This window comes from Metopolophium dirhodum, chromosome 2 (assembly GCF_019925205.1).
Source record: "Metopolophium dirhodum isolate CAU chromosome 2, ASM1992520v1, whole genome shotgun sequence".
Classification (NCBI taxonomy): domain Eukaryota; kingdom Metazoa; phylum Arthropoda; class Insecta; order Hemiptera; family Aphididae; genus Metopolophium; species Metopolophium dirhodum.
In genome coordinates, this window is record NC_083561.1 from 35,047,773 (window position 1) to 35,063,085 (window position 15,313).

Consider the following 15,313-nt stretch of genomic DNA (forward strand, 5'->3'; position numbering starts at 1 on the left):
CGCTGTTTGGTGCTTACACAATATTTCGTATTCGAATAAATATTATAAATACAATTGCGGCGTAACGTTGGTTTTATAAAGCGTTTAATATAATATTATAATAAAAAAACACATAGTTTTCTATACGCAGGTGGCTAATAACTCTTGGCCGATCCATACAGCTGGGTATTTTTTATTTTTCTACTGTAGATGATTTTTTAAGTCAAACAGAATAACAATGTATAACGACATGGACTTTGACGTGGCCGCCAACGACATTTCCGAGCAGGTGGTTGTAATACGCGATCCCGAGTTGGCGATGACGATAGAAAAATGGGTGTTGAAGCTGACTGCGGAGAACCGAGGCGCAAACGAGCTTAAGTACTTGCAACTATTGCAGTACATGATGGCCCGGGGGAGGATCAACGGTCCGTTCGTGAGGGACCCGCCGCCGGGTCCCCTGGTACCGTTAAGTCGGTACGTAAATCCACCTCCTTGCAGTGGTCATGGCCGGGACAGTGGCGGGGTCGAGTGTTGGCAGACGAGCAACTGTAGCAGGGCCGCGCAGACGAGGTGCGAGGACATGGACGGTGACTATGAAGACGAGGACTTCGAAGAGCAGGTGGACAACGACGCTAACAACGATGAAACGACAGTAAACGGTGACGTCGTTGGAGACTTGCACAGCAACGGTGGGGAACTGCAATCGCCGCGGTTGGAGGACATTGGCCAAGACGACGGGGTGCAGGCAAAACGCGACGGTCATTTGGCGGGTGGTGGTGGGGGAGAGTGTCGTGGAGCAGCCTCAAAGAAAAACCCATTCACCAAATTGTGTGATCCGTGTTTGGACAATTTCGGACGGCACTTGCTAAAGAAACAACCAGGACCATTGGACGCAGCTTACAGGGACTTGCTGGGAGACTGCGCGCTGCCTGTACTCACTGAAGCCGAACAGAAGACAGTCTGTCCGGAGCTGTTGCAGATTTTGGAGAATGTCGACGACACCACCACGTTACAAGACTTTTACTTCCAGGTAGGTGGATATATTATGTCTTATACGTGGCTTCGGGATAGCTGCAGGTGGACAATTTTCCCAAGTCACACAGCATTTATTGCTGTTAATCACAATAGTCAATTATAGCTGAAGATAAATAAAACCTCTGACCTTTAGGAGACAATGTTTATACATCAATATTCAGTTATATTGTATACCTGTGTCCTGTGATTTCCCTAATGGTTTTAGACGTTTCATGTGATACAAAACACAATAACTGTACAACAAGATGTGTGATTATCGATTGGCCTAGATTTTGGTACCGAGAAGGATAAAAAAATTGTTAATACAATCGACCGAGCGTTAAATCCTCAAAAGTGTGCACAGGGTTTTTTTCTCTAAAATAAATTAAAAACATTGCGCATCGTCTATTTTTTTGGTTAATACACGGCTATCCTTTGTGTCAAAAGTTTGTTAATGAAGTCCATGCGCGTTGTTTTCATTACACGCAATGGATTATTTCACTGTCAATTATTGGATTTCATTTTAATTCATGATATTCGCACCCTTTTCAAGGATTGAGCAAAATTAATTTACTGAAGTTGTTAAATATTATTGTTAGTGCAAATATTTATTTATTCTGGCATTCGTTCATCGTTGGATTTTCATGTTACATTATTGTTACAGTATTTTAACTTCAAACTTAAGTGTGCTTGTAATTTGTGTATATAAGTATAATATAAATGAACACTACGTGTTGATCAGTAATATAATTATAGATTGCGTTTACATAAACATGGCCTTTTCATATATGTGCTGCTGAAGTGTGAATAATCTGCAGTTAATAGCTATAACATAATTTACAGCAGTATTTATCTCCAGTTATACACTTCTACGTAGGTACTTACAATGTTATATATTTATATGTTGCATATTGCACGTATATACTATATTCATATAATTCATAGGCGCAAATCGCAGGGAAGCTAAATGGGCTTAGCCACCCAAATAACCCATTTACCCATTAGCCCCCCCCCCCCAAAAAAAAAAAAAAAATATACAGGTTTTTAGTTGTGTGGGATCGAAGCCTCACCAGTCCCCACTCACATTGATGTTAAAAATGTTAGCCCCCCAGAAATTTTAATGGATTTGCGTCTATGCATATTTTAAATAAATTGATACATATAGCTATTTGATCATTTTTATTCTTTAAACATAGGTATATGATAATAAATTATAAAATAATTATAATTAAGTATAAAATTACTAATATCGAACAAACAAGTGGCGTGTCTAGAAAATAATCAATGACGTGTGGAAGAGAGTAGGGGGCAGGAAGAATTAAAATGTATCCAATATAGGTACAACAAAATTATATATGATATAATATAATAAGCTCAAACCACTAAAAGAAGGGGGTATTCACCTCATTACCCCGCTTGAATCCGCCACTGGTAATAACCATATTACATATATTAATAATAATATAATAAAATGTATAAATAATCAATTAATTAAATAAATATTAAACTATACTTTAATATTATTAAGTTATGCGATTATAAAAATTAAGTTACGATCGATTTTAAAAATATTACGATATTTGATTTTATAAACAAATTTAGTTCATGCCATTTGGGTTATATTTTTCATACTTAAAATTATTGTTAATTTATTTACTATAGAAAGTGAACAGTTTATTTTTATTCATTATCAAACATTTTATTTTTGTAGCTAGCCAAAAATTGTAAAAGTAAATTGCGTTGACAAAAGTATTTCGTTTTTAAAATCAAAACACTGGTAGTATCAGACATAAATATATATTATATTATCTTTGTTGGCATTTTAAATTTAAGTATGTTAAATTTTGTATTTATACGTGATTAAAAAAAATAAAAATAAATTTTTTGTATCATAGCTATAATTAATATTATAATATGCTTTATGCATAGTTGACAGTAATCGCAGTCAATAACTATTAATACTATGGAGATCGAAATTTCCAAAAAAAAAGATTTTCCAAAAAATACTATAACTAAAACCACCAAAACTTTTCCTGAAAAATTAAAATATAAAAACTTATTTATAACTTAGATGTATTGATTCAAAATTCAAAAATAAATACACACAAATACATAATTATAATATTTTTAGAACAATTATCCGAGCTGAAAACGTATTTTTACTTGGATCAACATTACATTATAGATTATGATAATAGTACCTATTCTAAATTTCTAATTTATACTTTAATAATGGACATCATTTTTTTTGAAATTGGTCTATTATACTGAAACATTGGTGAAATCAGAATTTATTATGTTCAGCTTTGTTTTGAAGCAAAAGCAATTTCAAGTTAGTCACATTAGTCCGTACTTTGCAGTATGTCTAATCATTATAACTTAATTTATTACAAAAAAATGTTTTGACTTAAAATAATGTTCTGATCCTTCGTCAATTTTTTTAGTTGTGATTTTTTTATACTTTTAAATTATTTAAATCGTAAATATATATTTTAAATTTTGGAAAACTTCAGGTTAGGAAATCTATCGTACATTTTTTAATTTTAGATTCTGAGCGAAGCGATGAATGTATTGATTTTACAATGATGCGTGTTTTTTAAAATTATTTTTGTATCTGTCATCACCTTTTAGGACAGTAAAAGTGATTGGATTTTCTTCAACAGTAACTGTTCTGATAGGAAATTGATTCTAATTGGTACTTTAGGGGGTCAAAATTAAGTAAAAATTTTCCAGTAGTTTTCAAAAGCGACGTGAAAAACAAAAGAAAAATTAAGGAAAAACGGGAATTTTTACGCAAAATCTGATTTCGAGAAAATCGATTTTGGTTTTTAGTGTAACTCTAAATCAAATTTCTGTATTTACATGAAATTTTAACTGTTTAGGAACATTTTCAGTTTCCAATTTTATTAGTAATTTTTTCTATGGATGTCAATAAAACTTTATTTGTTGGGTAAAAAAGCTTAAAAATTTAATACAAGGCTCCTACTATATTGTTACAATGACATTTGAAAAATATTAAAAATCCTTAGTCACAGTTCTTATTTATAAGCATTTAAAGTTCAAATCTTGACAAAATACGGAAAAATTACGAAAATTAGCAAATTATTTTGAGTTGAGAATTCATAAAAATTTTTCTTTTTAAATCTAAGATTTGAAAATGTAATACAAGATTATCCATAAGTTTGTCTACCTTTATCAAAAAAAAAAATAAAATGTCTACAAGAAAGTCAAATTAAATTTTTATGAGCGTTTGAAATTCATATTTTTACATTTGATATTCACTCGATTTCTCATGTAACGATTTTCTTATTTTGTTGTAATTAAAAAACATATGACTGTAGATACCTGAAAATTTAACTGAATGTTTATATTAGCATTTTCTATACACGATAAAATTTTGAAAATAATTTGACTCTTTTTGAGCTGTTTGTGGACATTGTTAGTTTTCAATTTTTTTAGTTTTTTTTCTATAAATATCAATAAAATTTTATTTGTTGGGTAAAAAAGCGTGAAAATCGAATATAAGGCTCCTGATATATCGTTCTAATAGCAGTTGAAAAATATTAAAAATACATAGGCACAATTTTTTTTGATAAGCATTAAAGTTCAAATTTTGACAAAATTTATCAAATTTAAAATTTAATAATTATTTTGTAGTTAAAAATTTATAAAATGTTCAACTTTTATAGCTAAGGATTGAAAATTGAAAACAAGGCACCACGTAAATAGGTTATGTATAAATTACTTAATTCACAATAATATCATCAAATATACTTGGTAATATCATAGGCTGAATGACCGTTTTCGCTCAGAATCGTTTTTCTTATACAATAATATTATATCATTGAATTCAAATTTAACACTATCCATTATAGTGAATCACTTTCAACCTACTGTACAGCAGAGCGACATCCACTTACTCATATTTTTTTAAATTTAATATTCTGTTTTTGATGCGTACCTATATAATAATATTGATTTTATAACATATAGGTTCAAATGTACAATATAGATAGATATCACATATCACCAGTTTATTCAACATACATGCTCGTCCCTGTTTTTCTTTTGTAATGAATTTATTGATTTTTTAAGTAGCTAATGGGGTACACAAATTATATCACACTATTTTTATCTTTCAATTCACGAGGCAGTACATAAACTGCATTATACGCCGTAAAAATGAGTACCTATTTTGTACTTATTTATATTAACATAAATATGTTTTTGGGCTGGGTACAAATATTTTTATTTTCTAATTGATTTTGCGTAACGCCTTGTTTATCAATATATAGAACAGAATAAAATGTAAAAATGACTTAATTCCCTCTAGGTATATAATATACAATTAATGGTTACTTATTAATACATAATATTTATGATTCATAAATTTTCTCCGAAGTGGAAAATATCGAGTAGCGTGCTACGTTTTAGTTAATAATTGAACAGTACCTATACTTTGCCATAAATTATAAATTATAATACATAGATTTTTTTTTTAAATAGGTAAGTACTTATATTTTTATGTCATTTGAAAAATGCTCAGTGGCAATTAAAATACCGCTATTTTATTTAAAAATTTTCCATATTTGTGCTGTATATTTTAATAGCAGTTGATTTTTATTAAATTTCGATGCTTTTAATTCAAACTAGTTTTTCAGAATTTTTAATGTACTAAAGAAAATAGTTCATGATAATCGGTTTTAAGATGTGGGAGACTGTGATAATTTATAAATATTATAATAGGTAATTTATAATAGATGTCTATATGCAATAATGTATGAATATTTTATATTTTGTAATTTTTTTTAAGAGTAAAATACTAGATTAAAATATATTAAAACTATTATTAATTATTATTATTATTATTATTATTACAACGTAAAGTTCAATGTCTTAGAAGCTACTCAGTTGAATTTCTATTTAGTAACATAAAAAATGCAGCTGGTTCTGAATTGGAAAAAAGCAATGTTTATTCCGCCACTGCAGGATGCTTACGGTTCCTAAAAATATAACAACTAGTTTACCAACTTAAAAAAAAAATATAGGTACTACAAAATTTAAAAAAAATCTGCAGACTTTGAATAAATTTAGGTATGATTCGTATATGTATTAGTTATGTAGTACATGTTTAAGGACAAACGGGGAGAGCATGTTTGGTGAATCATCAATCATCCTTCAGTAATGTAATATATCACATAGTAAAAATTTGCTTACTGTACTGCGCAGGTGGCGCTTTGCACGTGCGACCAGGGCGCGCTAATGATGAAGTTGTCGGACGCCATGGTGGACGACTTCAGGACGTTCGTGTCAGACGTGTTCGAGAGCCGAACGGAACACATCAGCGACGGTTTGGCCAAGGAGCAGATGGCACTGTGCGAAAAATACGCGTATCTGTACGACCGGACGCTGAACCGGGCTACGCTGGCTATGGATTTCCTGCGGGAAGCCATGCCAGTGTTCAGCTGGCACAAATACCAGGCGGAACCGGATGAGTACTTGAAACGGACGATAATGCGACGGGCGGCGGTCGTAGCCGCATCATCGGGAGACGCAGCGGCGGCTGCCGACGGTGACGGACGCCCGGCCACTCGCGCACCTGCCTCGCTCACCGATGACGAAATCGCTGAGGCGGCCGGTCGCGAGGACGATGACGGCGCCCAGCAATCGGTCATCAAGAAGCTACTGTACAGGATCAACTGGCTGCGGACCGAAGTGGGCCGGGTGGATTGCGAGGGACAGCGGCTGTACGAACAGCACAGCGAGCTAACAGTCAGTTTGGCTGACCTCAACCGCCGCTTATCCGACGATCAGTGCCGATCGGCCGGCGACATTGACCGTCACAAAAACGAACTTACCGTGCTTCGACAACGGTCAGCCGACCAGACGGCGATCATCGATCGGCTCATGGAGACCATACAGTTGACCATGCAGGACAAGCAGCCGTCGTCGGCCGGATGTTAGCTGCAGCCCCCGCTGTGACGCCGCCGACTAAATGATTTATTTTAGCGTCCGATACTCTGTTCCAGCTATAAAATTGATCCCACACGAATCATCGGGTTACCACTATATAAATATTTTATTACGTGTAATTTCATTTTAATTATATCTTTTAACGTCAATCATAAAACAAATCTGTCCGTCAAAATCGCATTGGTTTGTTAAAAATAAAAATATTGTTATTATTACCTAATCTCCCATAATTGCATATGCATTTAGACTATATTTGGTTTTGTAAAATATAACAATAACATTTTTTTGCAATAAATTTGAATAGTAAAATTTGGTTACAACAAATTTAATACCTACATATTTGATTTTGTACGTAACCTGTTGCTGGTCATTTCCATACATATTTTAAAATTTTGCGGCCGCATTTAAAAACTAAGCGATTAAGTTTACGTCATCGGTAATCCAAATTTCTTAATGAAAACAATTTCAAAAATGTTAGTCTTAGTATAGTTTTACATAGCATAGAGATGGAAAATAGATTTTCAAGTGGTGTTTATGTTGTTTAGATGTTAAAGAGGAAGTCTGACTGTCTTGTGAGTTGTGACCTTCCAGAATGAGATTGACCATTAACGTAACTGACGATCTAGACGTCGACAAATTTTTCTACTTGACTAGTTTTAAAGAAAAAAAAACAGAATAGCTTATGTCAAATGTCTATACATAGCTCAAAAATAGGCAGAATATTTTGAAAATGTAATCATGCAAATGAAATGCTAATACAAACATTTGGTAAAACTTTCATATATCTAAAACTTATAAGTTTTCAATTTAGTTACACAAAAAAATGTATCGATTTAGACAAATAATATATGGTGGTTGCGTACAAAACTGATAAGCACACCACCCACTTGTTTAAATTTGTACTACCAAAATGTCCGTAGTTTAAATAATAAACTGTCGTGTTTAAAATCTCAAGCTCCTTGCTCAATATATGATATATTTATATTCACAGAAACTTGGTTAAAAGAAAACGTTATGTCAACTGAATTAGGTTTTTATAATTATGTTTTTAGACATGACAGAACAAATGAATCAAGCTCATTATCTAGAGGTATGGTGGTGTACTTATCGCTATTCGTAATAATATTTATTCTGAGCTTATTGAAATTGTAATTAATAATATCGAACTATTATTATTTATTTGTAATTATAAAAATGTCTAATCTTACTTTTATTATTATTTTTTTTTTTATTGATCTCAAAAAAATAACGTCGACAACAAAGGCCATTAGTTACAAATAAGGATTGTTACATTAATTAAATACTAAATAATAGACATTTTTTTTTTTTTTTTTATATAAGATTGAACAATTTGGTTTGTTTCATAAACTTTATTAAATCGAGGTTTTTTTCTTGATTGGGTCCGAGTGAAGAGTCTAGGTTGTAGGATATCTTATGTGTGGCCCGTTCTTGGTTGAACATTAAACAGTCTGCTATTATATGTTTGACGGTTAACAAGGTTCCGCAGGTTTGACATATGGGAGATTCCTCTCTTGCCATCAGGAAGCCGTGAGTAATTCTGGTGTGACCAGTACGGAGTCTATTGACAACAGTATCTTCTTTACGGTTGATGTTAGGGTTTGTCCAACGATGTATGTCTCTTTTTATTTCGTTTAATTTGGTGTTTTGTGAGTTCCAAATTTTTTGCCATTTATATTTTGTGCGCTCATTTATGGTTTTTTTTGCGTCATCATATGACATTTTATTAATTAAGACGGTATCTTTGTTGTTGATGGCTGTTGAGGCGTGTTCGTCGGCTACTTCGTTGCCTATTATTCCCGAGTGTCCAGGTATCCACATGATGACTATGTTTTTACCTAGACCGGACGCTATGGTAAGGTTGTTCAGAATTTTGGATGCAATATCACCGGGATTGAAAGGGTTCTGCAGGCTTCTTATCGTGCTTAATGGATCGCTGAGAATGATGAAATTCGAATGAGCTTCTTGTAATATTGTCTCAATGGCCATGAGGATGGCTAAAGCTTCAGCTGTGAATATGGAGCAATAAGGAGGTAGTTTGTGTAAAAATATTTTATTTGGGAATATTATTGAGAAACCTACACCTTCTTGAGTTTTAGATCCGTCAGTGTATACTTTTATTATTGGGTCTGTGTATATGCCTATTAAATCAAATGTTATATTATTTAACGACTATTTCAGTACGGTCGAGGTATTATGTAAAAAGTATAAAAATGCAATAAATTCTCTTATTGTTTGGCGATTTTAATTTACCATCAGCAAATTTTTCAAATGCATCTTCTTATTCCAATGATAAATTAGCTTATTTAAATTTGAATCAAATAAATAGTATCAAAAACAGTAAAAACACTATGCTTGATTATATCTCAACAAACTCTACTGATGTTGATATTAAATCGTGCATAAATCCTATTGTCCCTATTGATGTATTTCACCCACCAATTTTAGACACTTTTACCCATCATATTATAAATTATTTACAAATCATAGAATATATTATATATAACTGGCACGGCTCAAATTATATTTCTATTGTAAAATATTTAGGAGATATAAATTTTATTGATTACTTTACTAACAATAATTTAAATAATTGCTTGGAAGTATTTTATGGTCACATTAATTATATTATAGATAATTTCATTCTCAAAATGCCGAAACATGATTTTAAATTTCCTATTTGGTTTAGTAAAGAGTTAAGATTTCCTATTAAACAAAAAAAAAATAGCTCAGGATATGTACAAACACACAAATGATTTAAAAAAATATTTTGTATTTTCTAAACTGCGTTCTAAATGTAAACACATCAGACACCGAGATTACAACTTATATACAATAAACTCACAAAGAGAAATAAAAAACAATCCTAAATAGCCGATAATGAAAAGGACATTATGTATTTATTTAAAGATTATTTGTCTGATACAGATGTCTCAATGTCTCATATTACTATAATAGGTACTTATCCTCAAAGTGTTGTGGAAGAAAATAATTTAACCCCTATTTCAAAAATTCAACTGAATCAGATAGATGTTTTTAACGAACTATGGAATATTAATCTCAAAACAGCAATAGATTCTGATAAATTATCTTCAATATTTTTACAAAGATGTGCATTCATACTTACTCCAGTTATTACTGCGTTATTCAATAAATCATTAGAAACCGGTATTTTTATTTTTTTTTATTTTTTTATTTTTTTTATTACTTCTATTTTTAAAAAAGGTAAAAAAAATCTAATAAATAATTATCGCCCAGTATCCATTATTCCTAAATTATTTTTTAAAATGGTAAATAACATTGTTACGAAATTATGTAATCCATTACTTTCAAATGATCAACATGGTTTTAAACAAAACAAGATCAACAGTTACAAACCTAAGTATATTCAAACATTCGATCTTACAAGTCATTTAGTAGTCGCTCACAAACTGATATTATATTTACACGGATATGGTGAAAGCATTTGATAGGATAAATCACAAGCTATTAATTAGTAAATTTGAATCTTATGGGTTTGCTGAACCACTTATTTCGTGGTTTCATTTGTTTATCACAGGCTGTACTCAGACTATCAAACATGGTAACCATCTTTCTGAAAAAATTAACGTTACAACGTTCCTCAAGGAGACCACTTATCTCCGATATTATTCTGTCTTTTTATAAACGATATATCAAAAGTAGTTTCATATTCAAAAATATTACTGTTTGCCGATGATGCAAAAATATTTAGAGAAATTAGAACCATGGATGATGCTATTAAACTTCAGTTTGATTTAGATAATATCTTTATGTGGTGTCGAAATAATGATTTATGTTTGAACTTGAAAAAATGTTCTACGATTACTTTTTTTATGAAAAAGACAGTCTTGTTAAGAATACTTTTCAAATGTATTCAGAATACGTATTTAAATACTTGGTGTGATTTGTGTTTAAAATACGTATTCAAATACTTTCTTTTAAAAGTATTTAAATATAAATGCAAATACCTTTTAAAAGTATTCAAAATACTTTATTTTAAAATCAATATATTAATAATTAATAATCAATTCAATGACTAGTCGACTATAACCATTACTGCCCACACCATGAAGTACTATTATTGAAGAGTTTCTTTAATCAAGCAAACCAAACCATCTTATGTATCCCTCCATCTATTGTGCTTGTTGTAAATAAGATTGTAATACAGATTTTAGGTACAAATTTAAATAAATATGAAAAAAAAAAGTTCAATAACATTTTGGTATACCAATATCTTATATTCCCATTAAATAAAAAAAAAGACTATTTAAAGATTCAAAATAAATGCCGATCCAACCAGTGGTGGTCAGTGTCTTGTATGCCATGGTAAAATATGTGACTATGGGGGTGAGGAGCCCACAGGGGTTTCAGTGTTCAGTCATTCTGTTTTATTTTGGCGAAATCTTATTTATAAATTATCAGAGGTTACAACCATTTTAAAATAATATTTTAGAAATAACATTTAAAATAGTACATTCCGAATTATTAGTAATTTGAGTTTGGACTTTGGAGTAGACCACGAGAATGAAAAAAAGTATTTAGTATTCTAGAATAAAAATACAAATAAAAAGTATTTTTTAAGTATTTAAAATACATTGGTCAAAAAGTATTTGATAAGTATTTGAAATACAAAAAAAGTATTTAAATACAAGTATTCAAATACTTAAGAAGACTGGAAAAATACGACGATTATATTCAATTATTCTTTAGCAGATATTAGTTTATCAAGAGTATCTTTAGTAAATGACCTCGGAGTCTAGTTTGATGTTAAACTCTCTTTTAATGACCATATACATTTCATTAGGAACAAAGCGTTTGCAAAATTAGGTTTTTTAAAACGCACATGTGCAAATTGTAGAGAACAATTCGCATTAAAAACTTTATTTAGCATTACTTATTTGGCATCCATATTTAAAAACTAGCATACAGAGTTTAGAGAAAGTTCAAAATAATTTTATTCGTTTCTTATGTTTTCAATGTTTTGTCTTTAGAACTCCACATTCAGGCTGCGAAGTGGAATCGAGTATTTTTAACATATTTACGCTTGAAACCCGTTTTCTTCAAATAAAACTAAAATTTTTATACAAAATAATAAATAATATGATTGATTGCTCTGAATAATCCAAAACTTACATTTTAAAATAAATGCAAAAAATTGCCGAGAAAAAACTTATTTTATATAAAAAATGTAATCACGCCATACATGTCAAATTCGCCATCAAATATTCTAATGTTAGCTGGTAATTCTGTTGAAAATATTGATTTATTTAACACATCTTTGACAGAATTTTCCGTTCAAATATTAAGATACATAAAATAAAAAATTATAAAGTTTTTTGTTTTTATTTTTATTATTTATTTAAGTTTTTCATGCATTACTTTGTATTTTGTGTATACCTTTTGATTTAATTTTAAAATTGTTGTAAATTATTTTTGTAAATTATAAATCCGTACTTATCATTAAAGACTCATAGCTATAAACATTTTGTATTATATTATATAAATATAAAAAAAATGTAAATTGGAATAAAATTTCCGTTAATAAAGATTATTATTATTATCATTATTATTAAATTCCAGTTTTTCCTTAATTTTTTTTTTAATGTTTTCAGGCTATTTCGAAAAAATAATTGTAATTATTTTTGACTTCCTTAAGTACCGAGTAGATCAAAATTTCTACCAGAAAACACCCCCAAAAATGCATTTTAATTGATCAAAAAAGCAAGACATTAACGAGTAAAAAGTAAAAGTTAAGTCAATTTTAACTTAAAGAGTGAAATTTTAGATTCTGCAGAGCGGAGCAGATGAATGTATTGATTTTATAATAATGTGTTGTTTTTTCAATTATTTCTTTTTATTTGTCTGTCATGACTCACGAATGTTAACATCTTTTGGGACAGTAAAAATGATTAGATTTTCTTGAACAGCATCTTTACTGGTAGGAAAGTGAATTTAGTTGGTGCATTTGGTGGAATAAAATTCAAACCAAAAACAAACAAAAATTAAGGAAGACTGAGATTTTTACACGAATCAGTTTTCAAAAAAATCTATTTTGTTTTTTATTGTAACTTTAAAAAAAATAACTGTAGATGCAAGAAATGATTACTGAATCTTTATATAAGCAATTTCTAGGCACCATACAATTTTCGATAAATTAATATTCCTTTGAGGATTTTGAGCTATTTATAGGTCTAGTTTTATTAGTTTTTTTTAATTATTGTCTATAAAAATTTTTAGCTTGGACAAAAAACTTGAAAATGTAACACATTGGTCCTTATAAGTGGTTGTTAGTGAAAACTGGAAATTAAAAACAAGTTGAGCGTAACTCCGGAATAATTTTTTCTGAGCGTCTGAAGTTAAATGTTGACAAAATTCATAAAAATCTCGAAAAATTTCAAATTATTTTGTAGTTAAACATTTATAAAATGTTCAATTTTTATATAGCTTTGGTTAAGGATTGAAAATTTAAAAGAAGGTTCCACGTAAGTAGTTGATTCTGTAACCAAAAATTTTAAAATACTATATAAATACAGTTTTATTTTAGTTATTTTAAGTTTAAATTTGGATCAAACTACATAAGTACTAAATAACCAAGAACAACAGTTTTAGTTATTTTCTTGTAATTTAAAGATATTATTCGTGGGTATATGAAACTTCTAAAGTATATTATTATACCTACACAAATATGATAATATGCAAATAATAAAAATATATTCAACTTACAGGCCACCTTATTAATAATAACAATATAATTATAATATAAAACATCTTAGGCTAACAAACCGTCTACGCTCAGAATCGTTGTTCGTATATAATATTATATCATTGAATTCAAATTTAACACCATCCGTTACAGTTACTTGAAACTTACTGTACAATAAAACGACACCTAATTACCAGCTTTTTTTTATTATATTTAATTTAGTTAATTGAACTATGCCAACTGAAGAGGAGGCTTCTAAACTCGGTGGTGGAGAGTCAGCTCCTCCTCTACGCTGCTCCGGTATGGTCATCCACCATCAACGCCTCGGCAAAGGCCGAACCTCCGGAGGCCCCAAAGAGTCACCACCTGAAGACGGAACGACATCTCTCCTTTCTCCTAGCCGGAAAGCCACCTGTGCGGATATCGGGGAGGGAGGCTTACGGAGACTTAGCCCGCCCCAAAAAAAGTCCGTCAAGCCCCGTAATTTTTAGTTGTGTGGGATCAAAATCCCCCTACTCATATGATGTTAGTAATATTAGCTCCCCTGAAATTTTAATGGATTTCCACCAATGCGGTCGACCTCATAGTTGCGAAGACGGACAGGATGAAGCTCAGGGCATATCAATACCCCTTATAGGACGATCCCCCACTCACCAAAACCAGAATCAGGAAGGAAGCGAGGCTAACTTCAATCAACGAGTGGCACAGGAAGTGGATCCGTTCCACCAAGGCTCCTTGGACCCACCGCCTTATTCCCAAGATCGGAAGATGGGAAAACAGGATGGTTCCGGGAGTCCTGTGGACGTAACACATGACTTAGGCGCCAACGGGGCACGGCTGCTTCCAGTTTTTAGTTATCTACACTGCAAGGGCAGGGCCGCCAGCCCACGTTGTTTGCACTGCTCCTGCGGTTCGGATACGGCTGAGCACCATAGACGTGCGCAGAAATTTGTGGCAGGGTGAGCCAAAGGCATACGCAGGGGGGGCAAGTAGGGGCAGTTACTCTCTTTGGGCCCCTCTCTTGGCTTTTTCTGGGTTGATTATCATATATTATTATTGATGATCTTAATGTTCTAAAAAAACTAAAAATGCCCTAACAATTCTAAATAGTGCACTAAATTATTTTTATTCTAAATATTAAAGATATAAATTCTAATATACATATTTTAAACTTTTATATGATTGTAGAAAAGTTTTACAAACAGAACTTATCATTTAGACTACTCATTTAATCTGAAAATAAGCTATTTTTTTTCTGTACCTATAGGTTTAAACTTAAGATCATATATTTATTATAAAAATCATATAAAAACATGTGAACATTTTAAAATAAAATTTTTAATTTAAATTTAGAAAAAACTCCAAAATGTTCTGAAAATCTTTAAATGCAAAAAATGACCTTAAATTTAAAATCGTCAAAAAATTCAATGTAGGTATGTTATAAAACGAGTATCGCGTAGATTTGGAAAACAATGCAAAGTGCATTATAATCCCAACCTCAATCATTACAGTTGTAATATAAAATATCGCAAAATAAACTTTTTTTTTACAGAGTGATTTTTATTACACTCGATTCAGAGTCAGAACTAAGAACGTTGATTT

At 31.0% G+C, this 15,313-nt stretch overlaps 1 protein-coding gene across 1 annotated transcript; it reads left to right on the forward strand.

The window, feature by feature from the left end:
• The first annotated feature begins 217 nt into the window (after positions 1 to 217).
• On the forward strand, positions 218 to 7,113 carry LOC132939963 (uncharacterized). Its single transcript, XM_061007410.1, has 2 exons — positions 218 to 1,012; positions 6,226 to 7,113. Exons 1-2 carry the CDS (start codon positions 218 to 220, stop codon positions 6,958 to 6,960), a joined length of 1,530 nt encoding a protein of 509 aa, XP_060863393.1. The 3' UTR covers positions 6,961 to 7,113.
• Positions 7,114 to 15,313: the final 8,200 nt, after the last annotated feature.

Excerpts from the sequence above, each read along its gene's own strand:
- LOC132939963 (XM_061007410.1), top strand. The coding sequence starts at position 218 with ATGTATAACGACATGGACTTTGACGTGGCCGCCAACGACATTTCCGAG. Across the intron at positions 1,013-6,225 it reads TACAAGACTTTTACTTCCAG|GTGGCGCTTTGCACGTGCGA; the intron begins GTAGGTGGATAT and ends TGTACTGCGCAG.